This window comes from Salmo salar, chromosome 20, assembly GCF_965601325.2.
Source record: "Salmo salar chromosome 20, fSalSal1, whole genome shotgun sequence".
In the NCBI taxonomy this organism is placed as follows: Eukaryota; Metazoa; Chordata; class Actinopteri; order Salmoniformes; family Salmonidae; genus Salmo; species Salmo salar.
This window is the reverse complement of record NC_138310.1, coordinates 63,762,597-63,775,842: the sequence shown is the minus strand read 5'-3', so window position 1 is coordinate 63,775,842 and position 13,246 is coordinate 63,762,597. Positions and strand designations below refer to the sequence as shown.

At 46.1% G+C, this 13,246-nt stretch overlaps 1 protein-coding gene across 14 annotated transcripts in view; it reads left to right on the top strand.

The window, feature by feature from the left end:
• LOC106581184 (synergin gamma) overlaps positions 1 to 13,246 on the top strand; it is a 49,945-nt gene that overhangs the window by 16,343 nt on the left and 20,356 nt on the right. For 7 of the 14 annotated variants that reach the window (XM_045703779.2, XM_045703778.2, XM_045703783.2 and 4 more), the window contains exons 7-15: positions 492 to 758; positions 1,890 to 2,168; positions 3,540 to 3,620; positions 3,787 to 3,983; positions 5,515 to 5,781; positions 5,952 to 6,088; positions 7,002 to 7,117; positions 7,374 to 7,439; positions 8,594 to 9,592. In XM_045703779.2, coding sequence (XP_045559735.2) covers positions 492 to 758; positions 1,890 to 2,168; positions 3,540 to 3,620; positions 3,787 to 3,983; positions 5,515 to 5,781; positions 5,952 to 6,088; positions 7,002 to 7,117; positions 7,374 to 7,439; positions 8,594 to 9,592 — 2,409 coding nt within the window. The remainder of the gene's footprint in view (positions 1 to 491; positions 759 to 1,889; positions 2,169 to 3,539; positions 3,621 to 3,786; positions 3,984 to 5,514; positions 5,782 to 5,951; positions 6,089 to 7,001; positions 7,118 to 7,373; positions 7,440 to 8,593; positions 9,593 to 13,246) is intronic. The other 7 variants (XM_014163080.3, XM_045703787.2, XM_045703776.2 and 4 more) reach the window with 6 other exon arrangements.

Here is a 13,246-nt window from a genome sequence, read left to right as displayed (position 1 = left end):
GACGAGACAGTCTGGCAGTCACCAGCCTATGTGACAGCAGCTGTTGCAATGGACAGAGCAGTCTGTATCTGCCTCTGTGTCTCACAAAGATTATATCATACTTAGTAGGAGACCAACATAATCTTCTGTTTTTCTGTCACGTTTCACTTTGCTTTAAATCTTCAACTTGACCTACTGTGTCTCTCACTGTCATTACCTTGTGCGTTACAGAAAGTTGTCTATTAGCAAACATCAAACTAACCACCTTATTTATTTAGTATTAACTGATCTGACATCCTTAGTTCATACTAACTATGGACATTATCATATTTATTATTTCGTATGATAAACATATTCAAAAATATTTTTTCTTAAATGCGTGATACATTTTCTGATCCTGCACAAACTAGCCTTTGTTTCTCTACTATAGCACTGTGCACTGTGTCCACCTCCCGTCATCGTAGCCTGTGTTGTCTTGTTCTGCCATTATGATTATTTCTCCATTTTTACAGACTCATCGCCATCCCACTCTTCTGTCACCTCTCACTCCCTCCCCCCTGCTTTCCCCGATGACGAGTTTAGTGACTTTATGCAGGGTCCCTTAGATGCCTCTTCCTCCTTCCCCCCCTCCTCCCAGGCCCATCCCCATTCTTTAGACCCAGGTCCTTGTCAGAGACCCTCCTCTGCCCCCTTCCCCCAGTCCCTCCCTGCCTCTATGTCCATTCTTACTGCCACCCAACACTCTACTGTCAACTCCAGCTCCCCATCTGCATTTCAAGGTAACTGTTTTTTGTTCGCATCAACCTCTTAAGTCACTGTTTAGTGTACATAATCAACCAATAATACAGTTTGGAAATTGTGACCAGTGCTGCTGATGCGACGATAGGCCATACCGCATCGTGGTGTTGAAAACCCTCTAGCGTCAGACTCGGTTTGTAGTCAGTTTACTGTGTGTAAGCATACAGACGGCACGACAGATGGTCAGATCGCTCCAGCCTTTAAGTTAACGCACACTACAAAGTAAACCGTGTGAGTGCTGTACCTAACAACCGGTTCTGCCTCCATTAAAATCAGTACTGACATTTAGTAAAATACTCCCAGTAGCACGTGACTGTCACTGCTCACTCTGGTTGGCAGAGGCCCTGATAAGCCAGTTCTAGTGAGGAAGAGATGGAAGACTCTGACAGACAGTAAACACATCAGGAGGACAGGAGACAGAGCTGATACTTGTCTCCCATCTGTCATGAGCCAATTAGATGGCGCAAACCTGCTCTAGCACAGGGGTGTCAAACATCCGGCTGGATCCGGCCTGCGAGGGGGTCCAATCCTGTCCGCGGGTGGTCATTTTAAAATGTATTTTAAAATGACTTAAATCAAATAGAAACTGTAGAAATTATAATGGACCTATATTCCTACAGTTTCTTGACTGTTTCCAGCTCGCTTATAATCACCGAAATGAAAGCTAAACAGACATGGAGCATCGAAAATTCCAACCAATTTTCAGTGCGGACCTCCGGACCTCACTGAAGGCCGAATGCAGCCTCTGGGGCAAAATGAGTTTGACACCTCTGCTCTAGCTCTTTGATATGCTGCCAGTGCCACCGACCTGGAAAGTGATAGCCTAGCCTATCAGTAGCATTCAATAAGCAGCCAGTAGCTCCACCTAGGTGCAACATATTTGTCATGTAATGTGTGAAGCTGCCGAAGCACTACATTTCTACACTCTTAAAGTGTCCCTGAGTTGAGATTTGCACGCTGACTGACAGCTGTAAAGTAATGATGGTCCGTTTCTGTTAAATCCAAATTCGCTCTACCCTCATTACTGAGGAGGGGCCAATAGAACTAAGAAACAGGCATTATGAATGGTTGTGATATCAATCAGCTGTGTTCCTCCTCACCCACCTCTCTAGGCCCATCCCTGGAAGAGAAACTGTTCTCCTCGTGTGATTTAATGGCTGAAAAGAAGGCCCAGGTTAGCTTTAAGTCCCAGAGGACCCTGGCCCCTAACCGAGCTACAGTCTCGACCCAGTTTCATTCCAGCACCAAGGCCCGGAACTGGGCTGAGGCTCCTGGGGACCTGAGTTCTGCTTTCACTATAGAAACACCACAACCAGAGGCACCAGCACCGGGGCCCACAGCCCCCTCACCAGCAGCCGACCCCCCTCCTCCCCAAACCAGTAGTGACGGTGGTGAGAAAAGAAACCATTTATTAACAGTCTCTTTCTCTGCCTTCGATCACTGCAGAATTAACACACAATCAGCGCGGAGCATGGGGCCTGTTTTTTTCTAGCTAATGGTCGAATGCCCCCGATTCCTATCTCTTATTTTGCAGCAAACACTTCAACGTTGACTAGTAAGACTTCAGACAATGTGATTTTACTGTCTATACCCCTGATGCTTCTCTTGATTGTCCTATCTGTAATGGAAATCATACTAACCAACCCTAAAAGCTCTTGATGTCATTCATCCAGTTTTGTTGGGTAACTGCTTTGGAACTCTCCTATATAGCTGAGGAATCTTTCTGCTTGGCCCCTATTCCCTAAATAGAGCTCTGTAGGGAATAGGTGTCATTTGACGCCGTCAGAGAGAGACTGACGCATGCTACTGACTGCTTGGGTTTTACACGGATGAGATGCTACGCTTGGATTGACCCGTACCTACTGGAGTCCCGTGGGTCTAGAGCTGGTGCCTCAGTTGGATTCTGCATGCCGCTCTGCCTTTCTGCTGCTCAGCCGCTCTGCGTTTCTGCCACTCAGCCCTCTGCCACTCAGTCTTTCCGCTGCTCAGCCTTTCTGCAGCTCAGCCTTTGTGCCTTTCTGCCACTCAGCCACTCTGCTGCTCTGACACTCTGCTACTATCTCTTTGCTCTCGTTTGTTTGTCTTTCTCCTCAGTAGCTCGCTGTCTGTCCCAGGGAAATGTGGAGATTCCTCATCTTAGAGGTCTGATGAGAGGATTAGCTGCTTGAGTCAACATTTGTCATTTTGTCTGAGGCTTCCATTGAGGCATCTTCCTCTCCAAATGCACCTTGTTAAGTGTATTTTAGGAGCTGCTTTTACCCCTGCTGAAACACTAACTCCACCCTAGTACACTAATGAAAAAATGACCTCATGGTTGCACAGAAGATTTAGATCAATGTTAGAATGAATTGAAGAGAGAGGCTCATTTATTTGTTTAACAACCCAAATCCAACCCTCTCTTTCCCCTCAGGAGATGTTGGAGTAGTTGGTTCTGGTCCAAGGACAGATGAATAGTTGTATGAAGCACCAGGAAGCTTAGGATGCGGCATCCCAAATGGCACCCGATTCCCATTATAGTGCACTACTTTTGACCAGATCCATATGGGCCCTGGTCAAAGGTAATGCACTAGGGTGCCATTTGGGATGCATCCTTAGTGAATCAGTGCAGAGCATCATTACACTTCTACTCAGATCTCCAGACAGGTGGAGAATACTATACAGGCAGGCTCTGGTCTGGTGAGATGCTGAGCAGAGCAGGTAGTACACCCAGCCCTAAGTCTCTGCTTCAGCTCCTAACCTAACTGTCCCTGTGTTGCTGACAGCAGGTGTTGGTGGTTACCCTCAACAAGAGCACATCCAGCCCATGGTACCAGGCTGGCTCTACAACGACAGCCTCATCCCAGGTAAACGCCTACGTTTTGGAACAGGTTTCTACCAATGATGTATTATGGTCTATCGTGTCTACTCAGATCCTTTCCAACAAGTCAATCAGAGAAAACTTCCTAGTTCTACCCAGTCTTTCTGTAATATGTTTGACCTGTTGCTATGCCTTCTCTTTCTCCCTTCCAGAGATGTTCAAAAAGGTCCTGCAGTTCACCATGACTCCGGGGGGCATCGACACACCCAAGCTCTACCCCATCCTGATGTCATCAGGCCTGCCCAGGGAAGCACTGGGCCAGATCTGGGCCTCAGCCAATCGCACCACGCCTGGCATGCTGACCAAGGAGGAGCTCTACACAGTCCTGGCTCTGATTGGTGTGGCACAGGTAGGCATTTGCATCACCTTATGTTTTTTAAAGGTTCGGAGTTATTAACAACAGAAAGATTTGAGGCTTTTTTCTGTCAGTAAGACCATCCTGTAAGACCATCCTTCACTGTGATCTTTTCTTCATGTGAAGTAAAGGACAGTCCCTAATATTATGTTTCATTGCACCTTGCTTCACTTCAGTAGTTAGGCCTACTGCATGCTATGACGCGTGCAGTTGAGACATGCTATGACGCGTGCAGTTGAGACATGCTATGACGCGTGCAGTTGAGACATGCTATGACGCGTGCAGTTGAGACATGCTATGACGCGTGCAGTTGAGACATGCTATGACGCGTGCAGTTGAGACATGCTTTGACGCGTGCAGTTGAGACATGCTATGACGCGTGCAGTTGAGACATGCTATGACGCGTGCAGTTGAGACATGCTATGACGCGTGCAGTTGAGACATGCTATGACGTGTGCAGTTGAGACATGCTATGACATGTGCAGTTGAGACATGCTATGACGCGTGCAGTTGAGACATGCTATGACGCGTGCAGTTGAGACATGCTATGACGTGTGCAGTTGAGACATGCTATGACGCGTGCAGTTGAGACATGCTATGACGTGTGCAGTTGAGACATGCTATGACGTGTGCAGTTGAGACATGCTATGACGTGTGCAGTTGAGACATGCTATGACGTGTGCAGTTGAGACATGCTATGACGTGTGCAGTTGAGACATGCTATGACGTGTGCAGTTGAGACATGCTATGACGTGTGCAGTTGAGACATGCTATGACGTGTGCAGTTGAGACATGCTATGACGTGTGCAAAGGGAGGCTGATAGTGAGTGACTGTGCTGAATCTCTGCTCTGGGAGGGTGGTGGTGGTGTGACTGAGCTCAGGCAGCCAGGTGAAAGTGACTGAATCTCCTCTCAGCCTAGTGTGACAGCAGACCTCTTATCTCCCCCGGCCTGGCCTGGCCCGGCCCTGCCGCTCACCAGCACCCCTGGGAGTCTGACAATCCCAGGCACCTCACAACTCACTCTGCACGCCACCGCCACCTGCCACAGCGAGAATAATAACACTTATTTAGTTATGTAAATGTAAGAGCCTTGAGGGAGTGCCGCCATGAGCTGCGTCCTTTGTAGAGTGATGAAAAGGTTTGGGAAGCCGGCGCCAGTGGATGCTGTTAAAATGGAACTTGACTTTAATTAATTATTTATTTCAGCAAAACATCTGTCTGGGTCCTGCTGGATGGAATAGAATGTTAATAGATGATTGGGTTGGATGAAAGAAAAATCTAAATTTTCCACCATCACTGCTTTATAATAACGATGCACTCACACTGACACTGTATTGTCTGTTCAATATATGATGACGGTGCCTTTGCGATGTTTAATGCCCCCGTTTAAGTAACTTTCTAAATGTCTAACATATGAAAATCCACATTAACGCATTAAGCAGTTACTCAACTGGGACTTTCAGTGATGTCACGCAGCCTTATCTGAACCTGACCACTGATCCCTGTTCATCCCTCCCCTTCAGAGTGGTCTTCCAGCCATGAATGTGGAGATCCTGAGCCAGTTCCCCTCTCCCCCGGTGCCCAACCTGCCTGCCCTGGCCATGGCTATGGCCCCTGTCATGCAGCACCAGCACCAACACCAGCAGCCCATGATGACTCAGCCCCCTGTCCCAATGTCCATGGCCATGCCTACACCAGCACCAGCAGTCATGGGCAGGGCTCCTCCTGCTGCTCCTTTACCCTCCGCCCAACCACCCACCAACTTCATCACCAACTTCCCACATGTGCAGGTAACACATCCAGCCAATGGGCCAACCAAGCCTCTCCATAGTATATACAGATGCATGTGGTTTCATTTCACATTATGTATAATAGTAATGTATAAGCGACTTACAGTAGTGTGTGCATTCATTCTGTGTTTACTTTGGTCATGTGTCCATCGTCTTGGTGGTGTGTTTAGGGGAAAGCAGACGATGATGACTTCCAGGACTTCCAGGAGGCCCCCAGGGCAGGAGGAGGGGACCAGTCCTTCACTGAGTTCCAGGGGGAGTCAGGGGAAACCTTCCCCACCACCACACCCTCTCTGCACCAGAACAGGTACAGTGCTGACTGGACTGACTGACTGACTTGACTGGCTGACTGACTGACTGGAGTGACTGACTTCAGTGGCTGGATCAGTGTTTGGTATTACTTTAAATCAGATTACACATTCTGTATGGAAGTAAAGCTGAATACTACATGTTATACAGGTATTGTGGGTAACAGGTACATGGTCCCTTAGTTGCTTGTAGTAGTTTCTCCAGCATAGCAATTGCACCTCGCCATCTCTTAATGAATCCATTTCAATGGACAGTAGAGTTGCTTTATATTACTTTTCAAACCCTGCGTGGGGAGTCTGTCTCTCAGGGAGAGGCAGCCCAAAGCCCGTTATCTTATAAGACAAAGAGAATGTGGAAATAAAGGATCTAACGTTTGAGTGGCATCGTCACTTACAATCCCCTTCCACTTCCTCAAAAACAAAAGCTTCATTGTTTCCTCCTGCGTATCTCCAATCCCCCTGGTCTCAGATCCCTTTCTAATTTAAAGGAAGCCCCATGCTGAATCTTCAGCCAGTCAGGATAGACAGGTGTACTCTGACAGCAGCAGTACAATGGCTCTTAACGAGATGATGTTCAGTGGAAGGCTTCAGGAGAGATCCCTCATTCCCTCCAGGCTTTTGATTCCTGGGTCTTATCTGCAGTCCAGTATGGTGTACAACTGCAGTTGAATTTCACCATTGTATGTGTCCAATCAGCTCAGGCAGCTTAAGGGGATTAAGGTAGAGGAGATGGGCGAAGCCTTGACCCCCAGAGTGTGTCCCCAATGGCACCCTATTCCCTACATACATAGTGCAGTACTTTTGACCAGGACCCTGGTCAAGAGTAGTGCACTATGTAGGGAATGGGGTGCCATTTGGGATGCAACCCCAGACTCCCCTGTGGACTGAGCATGGTGTGTTGTCTGTCTGCAGTGCTCCTGCCATTCTGACTCCGGTCTCTGGCTCCTCCTCGTCATCCTCTGATAAGTATGCTGTTTTCAAGCAGCTCTCTGTGGAGGAGCCTCCAGAGCCCTCTCAGCCTGCCTCAGGTACACACTCACCTGGCCCTACAACACACACACACACACAAACCTCAACAACTAATCACTACTGATACACATCCTCCACCACAACTAACAGATGTGTAGAAAATAGAAGACATTTCTGATGATGTTTGTCATAGAATACTTGCCTAATAGTATTTAAGTGGTATTGTAGTACAGTACATTTGCCTGCCTGCCAAATATGCTGTGATTTATCATTCAGTTGAAAGCGTACCTGTTTTGTTTATCTCGTTTGACCCAGATTTTGACGGAGACAAATACAGTGTGTTCCGACAGCTAGAGCCACCAGGTGACAGGAAACCAGTTGGTAAGTAGAGCTCTCCCTCCTCCCTGGCTCTGGGCTGGGTTACACACACACACACACACACACACACACACACACACACACACACACACACACACACACACACACACACACAGTTCCCAAGCCAAAACCCACAGCTTCCAAGCCTTTTGACAGAGATTGCGTAGTGGGACTGGGCTCTTAGATGGTCCCTGTACTCAACAGATGGCTAGAGGAAGAAACTGACAGACCTTCAAACACAAAGTCACAGCAGCCTTGGAGGAGAAAATACTTCGGATGACTTGTTTTTGTAGGTAGACAGAAATAGGTTGGAGAGAGACTGTGTACCAAGAAGAATGCTGTTTGTATAATATCTGAGTGGTCTGTGTGCTTTTATGTTGCACACATTTCCAGAGTACTCAGTACATTCAGCAGTATCCCTGATGTCGGTCTGTTTCCTGCTGTTCCCTGTTTCACTAGAACAGTTTCCGATGGGGACAGCAGCTCCCATGACTCCAGTAAGTCCTGCCTGAGTCTGATTGCAGTGACCTTTCCTGTGTGTTGCCTGCCAGGCTCACTCTCCATAGTGAGCCCATTAGTTCAATCTTTCCCACAAAACAGCAGTGGTGTGAACACTATTTCATGCTCCTGTCATTGCAGTGGTGTGAACAGCCCCTACAACCACAACTCTCTCTACCCACTTTTCCTTTGTGGGTTTTCTTATAGCCCTCCTGTCAATGATTGTGTGGTTCTAAAAATCTAAAAACATGACACTACTGAGGAAGTCTTTGTAGATTGTCGTAAGGGAGTTCTTTCCTCTGAAGTCGCAGCTTAATCATGTGCTGTCCCAGTTAGGGACTGACAGATGGCAAGTGCATGTCTCTGTAGACAGCCCAGCCTGGTTTGTGCACTGCTGTCTGCTGCTGCTGTTCTCTCATAGCGGTGTCTCGGACTACAGCCCAGCACAGTTCTCTCCACAGCTTGAAATTCACCACGAGCCTCCGCTATGTGACAGAGGCGTAACTAATCCCCTCTCTTTCTTGTAGGATTGTGAAATTTGAAAAAAATCCGGAACTGAGGCGACTGATGTTACTTTGTGTTATGCCAATGTCCTCCCTGTCTGGCTGCTGTGTTAAATGCTTTTGCAATGCCTTTCAATTGTTCTGTTTGTTTCGCAGGGGAAGGATTTGCCGATTTCAAGTCTGTCAGTGTGGATGATGGCTTCACAGACTTTAAAACCGCCGACAGCATCTCTCCACTAGAACCTCCAGACCAGGCCAAGATGTTTCAGCCAGCCTTCCCTCCTGCTTTCCCTAACTCTCAGTCTCTACCACAACTACAACACCAGCTACATCAACAACAACAACCAGCAGTGTCTCTCTCTCAGCCTAAAAACCCTCTCAACATGGCTGACCTGGATCTCTTCTCCTCTATGACTCCCTCAGCCCCCACCCCTGCTGAGATCAAGCCCAGTCCCTTCCCCTCTGTGCCCCCCTCCCTAGTGCTCCCACCAGGCAGGGCCAAGCCCCCCGGGGGCGGGGCCGAGGACTTTGGTGACTTTTCCCTTTTTGGCCCGACCTCCTCTTCTGAGGCTGCTCCTATTGGCCCTGATGTGGGAGGGGGTGTGGCAGCGTCTCATGATGACTTTGCAGACTTCATGGCTTTCGGCAGCTCTGGGGGGGAGGCCAAGGGTGAGGGGTTGAGGTCTGGAGAGGGGAGGGCACAGGGGAGAGGAGAGACCACCACCGCTCCACAGCGCTCCCCTCAGGGCTCTGACAAGTATGACGTGTTCAAGCAGCTGTCTCAGGAAGGAGGCCTGGCATACGACGACAACAAGCACAGCGCCGGCGGCTCATTCTCTTCCCTTAGGAGCGAAGCAGATGACTTCACCGACTTCCAGTCGTCCAAGTTCTGCACAGCGCTGGGGGCCTCGGAAAAGAGCCTGGTGGATAAGGTGGCAGCCTTCAAACAAGGAGGCAAGGAGGACTCGACTTCAGTCAAGTCCCTAGACCTCCCATCCATCGGGGGCAGCAGCGTGGGCAAGGAGGACTCTGAGGACGCTCTGTCAGTGCAGCTGGACATGAAGCTGTCGGACATGGGCGGAGACCTGAAGCACGTGATGTCAGACAGCTCTCTGGATCTGCCGGGCCTCTCGGCTCACCAACCCCCCGCCGCAGGTGAGGAACTAGTGCGCCTCCTCTGGTGAGGCCCCGCCCAGTCACACATAAAGAACCAATCGTAGGCCTGGTGGTGGCCCCTCTGTCTACACCCCCCTCAGTGCCCCTTAGCGGCCACTAAACCAGGAGTTAGACTAGAGGGCACAGCAGTGAGCTAGCTCATCCACATCACTGCTGAATCATGAGGAGACAGTCAAACGCCACACACTATTAGCATATCATCTCATCACACCCACCAGTTATTCATTCCCAAACCCATCATTACCTGGTATTCATTTCAGCATATTTATTCACTTAATATTTATTTATTTATTATTTATTAAACATATTAAGGTACATTAGATGAATTTATTTATTGTTCATTTGTTTAGCATTTGTATCACAGACAAAAAGCACAGGCCTTTCTGCCTCCTCTGAACTCCATTCATATAGAGTTGATGAGAGACAGTCAGGTTGATGTGATGTAGTCAGTCTGCTCTATGCTACCACTGGCCTTCATTCCCTGTCTGCTGTCATAGCCCACATCGCTCATCACCTCAATGCACCTTTTGTCTCCCCAGTCGTGATTGTGTTGAGGGATGCGACTAAAATAGCTGAATGCAGATGAACACAGGGCCATGTAGTGGTGATGGGTTTTTGTACCAGGAGATGTTATTTATTCTCATCACTCTCAGATTGGCCAGTTCCTGTATGCTGCAACAGGCTTTCATTTTACTCACAGCGAGCCAAATTCTTCCTCAGATTGATTATATTATGTTGACGCTTAATGCTCAGTTATCAAATCAAGCATGGTGATAATAAGAGGCGTACAAGACAAATGTGTAAAGATGTTCGCTGATAGTGGACATACTTATTATGTGAAAAGAAAGTATTTATGAAAAGGCAGAAAGTATTTTTTGAATGGCAGAAATCACCTCACCTCTACAGTTTTAATATTGCATTGAGTAAATCGTTTTGATTGCTCATTGTGTGTTGTTATGTGTGAGTGTGATTGGTTGATTGTGTTTTGTATGTGTACGAGTGAGTTTTCCTACGGTGTGTGAGAGTACCCATATAGTATTCCTTGGCACTCCCAGTGTTGGGTATCAATCTCCCATAGTGCTTTTGTTCCAACTCCCTAAACCTAAGTGGTCTCACACAGCCCACATCACTACAAAGAGGTCAAAGGTTGGCATAGCAGACAGTAGAGGCACAAAGGCACTGCTCTCAGGGTCTGCCCTGCCCTGAACCTCTAAATGGAAACACTCTCATGGAATCTAATTAGCCTTAATGTCCAGGCATTGTCCATATCAGCACCCTCTCCTCTCCCTTCCCATGATCATCATTAATTTACCAAGCATCTCATCTTCCATGTCATGTCTCATATATTCCTTCAAGTACAAGGTCTCTCCTTACAGCCTCTGTGTGTGAGCAGCACACTCCTTTTAACACCCAGTTTGCAGTGAGATGTCCTTATATAGACTATAATATTTCAACACTAGCCAACATATCAGTTCATTGGTTTTAGCAGTTTGGGCAAAGGGGCATCTCAATCAAATTCCATCTAGGAATTGAGCATTTGAGTTATTCTAAATCGAAAATGATCGATGTAATGATGCCAATTTATTTGTTTCAGTTTTATTGCACATCAGAATAAATCAACTTTCAGTTTAACTGAAATGGTTAGGCTACTCTCGAAGGAGAGAGTAAGACAATAACCAATGGCAACTGATCCAGGAGCTGCAGCAAAATGGTTGCCATTTTTATGATGAAGCTCGTGTAGTGGAGCATTGAAAACATTCCTCAGAACCTGTTAATTGCTTCTCCTTTTATTCTCACCCACGTTAATCCAGTCAGTATTGTTGTTCTTGGACAGCACCAATCAAATCTCATCTCTGAGAAAGCGGGCAGTAGCAGGCCTTGGAGTGTGAAAGCCTCACCATGCTTGCACTGCGTTCAATCCTGGAGAAAATGTAACCAACCTTAAAGAGACAGTATCTATTTTTCCCAACCCGGTGCTCCTTTGGGTCAGAGCAGCTCAAAAGGAAGCCTTTTCATTTGTCTTTGATATTCAGGTATGTTTTGTTATGTGTGGGTCCATGAACAGGCTCTCTGAGAACACACTGAAGTTAGTGATACCCTCCCTGCCTTGCTTTTTTTGCTGCAGTGTGCCTGCCTGTTCAATTTGTGAAATTGACAAGAACATATTATAGGATGACATTTTTCTGCATAACAGTATTACTAGTTGTTTTTATTAAAGCAAAGAAAAAAAGACAATGTATACAGATTTAATAGTGTATTTTTATTACAGGAAAATTCGTATTTATTTTCAAACTAGATAGACTTCCTGATATTATTTTAAACAATGTGTTGTGTAAACTATTTGAAGATGAAATGTATATATGAGGATAGTCAAGTTCTGGAAAATATTTTAGGTTGGTTCAGAATCAAAGATTGATTGTTGTCTTGAGAAACCCTATCTTGCTGTTAGTTATTGAATGGCTACTATTAAGAGCTTGTACACAGGAGCCTAGAACTAACAGGTAGCGAGAGAAAAATGATACTGTCTCTTTAAATCTATTTTGTCACATGTGATTGGACAAGATGAAGATCCTCTCTTAGGTCTTGTGGTAGGATAGTCCACTTGTTTTATTTAACCCTTTGAGAGCTTGAGCAGAATGGTTTTACAAAGATTCATGCAAAAAACACAAATGGAGAGATGTAGCTGGATCACTTGACAAGTTTACATGTGCTAAATAATGAATTTGGAGATCCATACCTCTCCTCCAAATTCTCAGCAATAGAATGTATTAGACCATTGAAATATATCCTATGTATATGATGTTGACATTATGTAATTGTAGTAAGACACAAACAGTTGTGATTTAAAAATGACAAAACCCTTGTTTATTTTAGCTCAAAAGTCTGCTGTTGACATTTGAGTTACTATCATGGCGAGAACAGTAGAGAAGCATTCAGGTCCTCAAAGGGTTAATCACTCTCCTGCCTTGAACCTGTCCTTTAAATCACCTTGGCTTTTCAAATGTTCTGTATTCAATTATCTTTCTATCAATCAACCTGTTGCTTTCCACCCTATTAGTACAACTACAGTGTGTCGTCTTCTACCGAGATCTACTCATTTTAGTCTGTGAATGTGCCTTCTCATTCTGCATCTATATTCTTCTGGGGCTTTTCTTTCTTTTACCGTTTGTTTTTCTTATTTTCTGACTCTGCATGCCGTAGTAGTCTAAATGATTCAAATATACTTTTACAAGTGTTAGTTTGACAAACCTCTTGTAACAATAGACCTCTCTCAGTGTATTTTGTGATCTTTCTCTCTTTACCCATGTTGTCGTAATAAATATTACTATTGGTATTGCTGAAATGCGTACCGTCTTATTTTCTCCCTTCCCTATCCTGAGGGCAGATTATGATCTAGCTACATTAGGCTTACATCTACACTAGCTCCTTGTCAATTTCACAAATTGCTTTTTTGTGTGCAAGGGTTGTGTCAGGCATTAGGCTACACTGACTGGGGTCCACATGTGCCTGCAGGTTATACTGTATCTTAGAAGGAGTGTGTATCTCTGAGTGTGTGTGACTGTTTGCACTTGTAAGAATGTGTGCTTGTTTGTGTTGCCAGTAATTATATGATTCCTGCCTGATATGTTATGA